The sequence below is a fragment of the Pundamilia nyererei genome, unplaced genomic scaffold, assembly GCF_000239375.1.
Source record: "Pundamilia nyererei isolate P.nyererei 1_Seehausen unplaced genomic scaffold, PunNye1.0 scaffold00267, whole genome shotgun sequence".
Taxonomy (NCBI): Eukaryota; Metazoa; Chordata; class Actinopteri; order Cichliformes; family Cichlidae; genus Pundamilia; species Pundamilia nyererei.
In genome coordinates, this window is record NW_005187668.1 from 674,890 (window position 1) to 680,286 (window position 5,397).

At 41.3% G+C, this 5,397-nt stretch overlaps 1 protein-coding gene across 1 annotated transcript in view; it reads right to left on the reverse strand.

Annotated features, from left to right (window-relative positions):
* Nucleotides 1-2,014: 2,014 nt before the first annotated feature.
* The window catches only part of tut4 (terminal uridylyl transferase 4), a 36,880-nt gene continuing 33,497 nt past the window's right edge, over nt 2,015-5,397 (reverse strand). Inside the window, exons 27-30 of the mRNA XM_005750288.1 lie at nt 4,847-4,944; nt 3,579-4,143; nt 2,589-2,759; nt 2,015-2,501 (exon numbers count right to left, since the gene is read on the reverse strand). Coding sequence (XP_005750345.1) covers nt 2,413-2,501; nt 2,589-2,759; nt 3,579-4,143; nt 4,847-4,944 — 923 coding nt within the window. The 3' untranslated portion in view covers nt 2,015-2,412. The remainder of the gene's footprint in view (nt 2,502-2,588; nt 2,760-3,578; nt 4,144-4,846; nt 4,945-5,397) is intronic.

The window sequence follows — 5,397 nt, forward strand, 5'->3', positions numbered from 1 at the left end:
GTTTGGGTTCCTCTGTTTATAGTAATTAACCCAAGTTTTAGAATAGAATAGAATACCTTTATTGTCACTATACAGTTGTACAGTGAGATACAGAACATCTCCTACTCAGTGCAAACATGCTGGGGGAGGGCTCTATCCGCCTTAGTGCAGCTTCCGTACCATACCGTGATGCAGTAAGTTAGCAGGCTCTCAATGGGCGAGTGCTGGAAGGTCAGCAGAGGATGTCTGGGATGATTGTACTAAAGGCTGAGCTGTAGTCCACGAAGAGCATTCGGACATAGCTCTGCCGCTGTTCTAGGTGACTCAGCACAGAGTGGAGGGCAATGGCGTCTTCTGTGGACCCGTTTGTGTGGTATGCAAACTGGTGGGGGTTGAATTCTGGGGGGAGGTAATCCTTGGTGTGCTGAAGGACTAGTCTTTCAAAGCATTTCATGATTACCGGCGTGAGGGCCACAGGGCGATAATAGTTCAGGCTGGTGATGGGAGACTTCTTTGGCACTGGGATGATTGTGGCTGATTTTAGACAGGATGGGATGGCTGCTTCATCCAGTGAGAGGTTGAATATTCTGGTAAAGATTAGGGTGAGCTGGTGGGCACATGCTGTTAGCACTTTACTTAGCACTGACCCTGCGCTGTATTCACCTAGAGGCACTGTGTGTAAAATCAATTTAAATAGCTCTCATGCTTAGTCTGGGTTTTAGTTTGGTGGCCTCTTGTCTGGGGCGACCGTGGCTCAGGGGGTTGGGAAGCGCATCTGTAACCGGAAGGTTGCTGGTTCGATCTCCAGGCTCTCTGTCCTGGTCATTGTGTCCTTGGGCAAGACACTTTACCCTACTGGTGTTGGCCAGAGGGGCCGATGGCGCGATATGGCAGCCTCGCTTCTGTCAGTCTGCCCCAGGGCAGCTGTGGCTACAACCGTAGCTTGCCTTCACCAGTGTGTGAATGCGAGAGTGAATTGTAAAGCGCTTTGGGTGCCTTGAAAAGCGCTATATAAATCCAATCCATTATTATTATTTCTTGTGATGAGTCTTACTTCCACTGTCTTCTTATTCCCAATGTATCCCTGCTGTGTTATGCATCTGTCTCCAATTCATCCAAACCATTTTAAATTACAATAAAGAAACACCAGAGCATTAACCACAGCCGAATACTGTGGATCGACACATTGCAATTATAATTTTTGCCTTTTTCTTTGTTTATTTTTTCCATGTTGTATTATAACTTACAAGGATTTGGCTCCCTCCCTATTAGATTATATCGACACAGAACAGAGAAGTGCATCAGGGCTGTGACCACAAAAAGGAGAGACGAAATCGCCACTCGGAATGCTAATGTTTCAAAAGTGATTCAGAGCAGCGTTCGATCTCAAATCAAATGGGACTTATCACATTAATGCTAGATTAGATCACAGTGCTGCTGTGGTTGGTTGTGCATGCCTTTAGAGGCAGGGTCTGCTCACTGAATCAACTGTAACAGCTGTAAAGTGCTGTTGTGAAATTGTTCTAAAACACTGAGGACCATGTTCCCATTTGTGAAAACAGCACCATTGCTTTCTTCTTGCCATTAGAAAGAATGCACATCTGTACTCGACTACAGAAATCTCTTCAACTGGCATCTTTAATATACGTTGTACACATTACTGCTTCCACTCTCTATAGTATCTCAAGAAACATCAGCGCAGCTGATTAGAAAGATAAAAGAAGTCTCAATCTTAATGTTACAATGTGCACTAGTCCACTAAGCATCTGGGTGCAAACGTTTTGGGGGGCTTTCAGTGGAGCCAGTGTACCTAGATGGAAGGAAATATTCAATTTCAGCAAATCATCTGTTCTCCACATGGACTCAATGCAGTCACAACCTGCTCAAACATCATTGCTTGTAGTCTGAGTTCTAATGACCAAAGCACAAATGCAAACTAGATCATACATAGTATGCTGGAGTGTTGGTAAGAGACATAAACACACAGGACACAGTGAAGCGGTTTGCTTTTTTGTTTATTTTTTTATAGCTTTTTTTTCCATTATTATTTAAGACTTTTCCCCTTTTTTCTTGCTATCAATGCTTTTGGCACTACATACTTAGGGTGACATGTTAGATTGTTTTTAAAACAAACATCTATTCAAAGCCTTCATCTTGTGGCAAGCAAAGTATGAATAAAGCTAATAAAAATAAAGGTTTACATTTGTCCTCCTTACTTTACACATAAAATAAAAACACTTTTTTGGACCCCCTCAAAAACGGGGGTATTAAAATATTTGACATTTGTATCACAAATCAATGTAATGACACAAAAAGTAAAACTTAAAAACTGTACAAAAATGATAAAATTCATTTTAAAAATTGTCTTGTGATCAAATGATGCTTTATGCGTTGTTTTACTGACCATAAGCCTGATTAAAAAAAGATGCCAGTTTACTTCTTCTGTTGGATGAAATTCAGATTCACTGGATGCCGGACATGAGGGACCAGTGGGAAGTTGGGATTCGGATGCATCATAGAACCTAAACAAAGAGAAAAGAAATCCCTTAGAAAAATAATGTCTCTTTTCCAAAAGTAATAAAAAAGCATTGATGTTCATCATATCTAACCTTGGGCCACAAAGGGTTTACCATGTTGGTAGCCTCCGTTGCCCTGCTGGATGAAGTTCTGGGGCATTCTGTAGGGCCAGGATGGAGACAGAGTGTACTGAGGGGTTTTATTGTGCTCCCATAACCGAGAGCCTTGGCTCACAGCTACAAATGAAGCCGGGTGGCCAGACTCTGTAGACAAAGGGGAAAAAAATCTTTCTGTAACTGTCAAAAAGAAACAATTGGTACCGGTAAGAATTTTAATCCTAGTGCAGATTTTGCAAATCAAATGGTGTTTTGTGGGTGCAGCACCCATAAGGTAGTAATCAGGATTAGACTAACAAGCTGAAATCAACATGCCACAGGGAACTGCAGAAGGGTCAACACTGAAAATGCTGACTACTTGCATAAATCTGATTTATTTACAAATTAAATCATTAAAACTTGTGAAATGCTTATGACTATTATAATATCATAGAAAATAAAATAAAAAACAACCAAAAAAACCCCAACTAAATACAAACTAAAACAGCTAAGTGTATGAAACTGACACTGACAAGCCTCAGAGCTCGGGTAGACTGTCGCTCCTGTGTACCTCGTTCTTTTCACTAACATTTTTAAATTGTCAGGGTCAAGAAACAATCCTCAGTCTCATGCACAATCTTTTTGACAACTGCAAACTCATGAGGGTTTGGTAACATTTCCTCTACATTTGCACCATTTTCTTTAGCCTCTCCTAGCTGTGATTGAGATCTGCAGTTTCCTAAGACATACACAACCTAAATCCGAAACATCATCCTGGAACAAAAACTCCAGATTTACTTCTAAATGAAAGAATTCCTTGATTTTCTCTGTAAAGAAAGTGCAGACTCTAAAGCAGCTATACCTGAGCACTAGAGTCAGGTGATTGTGTAATAAAATAAGAAATGGTTTGATGCTTTTATTTAAAACTAAAGATAGAGACAGAATCCCACACAGACAGATGGTGTCCCCAAATCACCCAGTGAATACCTGACTTGACTACAGTGCCATTGCCCATGAGTGACCCAGGTTGTGCCAAGTGGTTGTGCCAGTGTCCTTCCCGTCCTGGCCCGCTGATGCCCAGCTGTCTCCCCGCCGGCTGGGCGAAGATTATGCTGGGGTCATTCAGATTCATGGTGCTGGGGTTTCCACCTGAACCTGTGGGACTCCCGTTCCCAGACGCTGAACGCAGGGCGAATTTCATGCCAGGCGGAGAGGGGGCAGTGGGAGAGGACGAGGTGAGGACTGGTCCATGGATAGGCCAGGAGGTGGAGGGAAGGTGGACTGGGTGAGTAGACTGTCCCTGGGACTGGTGTGACTGGTGCTGGTGGGTGGGAAGAAGTCCCAGTGCAGTGAGTGCACTTGGGTGATACTGGCCTGGGTGGGAGGTAGGAAAGCTAAGGAGAGAGAGCGGGACCTGGGGATGTGCAGACTGCTTGTGGGGACCAGCAGAATTGGTCTTAGTGTGGGAGGGCTGAGTAGAACTGGAGTGGGTGGAACTTGGGGGAACAGCAGTGGGCTGTGGTGAGTAGGGTGGAGTCTGACGACTATCAGACTATTAGGAAGAAAGGAAGAAAAAAGGAAGAAGTTAAAAATCAGCAATCTGAACAAGTGATGTGCAAATAAGTTCTAATTTTATTTGTTCGTTATTTTTGGATTCACATATAAAAGTGACGACTCTTTAGACCATGTTTTCTTAAATTCATTCATAAATCACACTAACTACAATCTTTTTTATTTTTATGGCAAAATGTAATCATTGGGATTATTGTAGGTTCTTTACCTACAATATAAACTGCCTTGATTCAACTGTTATTGTGATTTGGCGCTGTATAAATGAAACTGAACTGAATATGCCCAGTAAACGTATTTTCTGTTAATTATTTGCATCTCTTTCCAGAAGCATGCACTTAATTTTCAGTTGTTTAAGTGAGAGAAGATCCTATGACCTACAGTAGTTTGAGAGACATTGCAAAGTTTAATAACTTCCTTCATTATGAAAACTAAAACTACACTGAAGAAAAGCGGATCACATGTTGTTACATGCTGCCATTTATAGTTCTCAGAACTGGAATTGGTACCAAAAGAAAAGAAAAGAAAAGAAAAGAAAAGAAAAGAAAAGAAAAGAAAAGAAAAGAAAAGAAAATCACATCTCAGTGTTGAATATGCATCACTTATGAACTTCTGTCACGTCTGTGGTAGCCAGTGTCAGTGATTATTTTGAGAGCGTAGTGTGGAAGGTTAACTGTTGTACTTACACATTCTGAGGCCTGTCTGGTCCTTCCAGGACAGTCTGCAGCTGTCTGGGGAATAGGGATGGACTGAGAGCTCACTATAGTTCGCACCATGTGAGAAGCTGTAAAAGAATAAAAAGCCATATAAGCTATCTTTTGAGTTCCCACTGCAGAGAATATCTGATGTGTCCCACATCTGATAATTATAACTCAAAATCAATAATTGTTAGGGCATTTACATACATTGATATTTAAGATTTTAAAGAGACTCATAATAAGGTTGGGCGATATGTAAAAATCTCCCAACTGACAATTGCCACTCCAATAACAATGATATTCACGCAGATGACTTTTTGATGGGCAGAGCAATCACGCAAACACTGATTAGCACGTTTAGAAATTATACATTTTGTTTAGAGGGAATAATTTACCTTCTTTATATGTTTGTTTCAATATTACCGGTAACCCTTTAAGACCTACCATAGAACCAAGTCCGCCCGAGCTTATCGTTATATTTTTACATGCTGTAGTCCTATTTTGGGGAGTATTTCAAGTTGCTATACATCAATATAGAG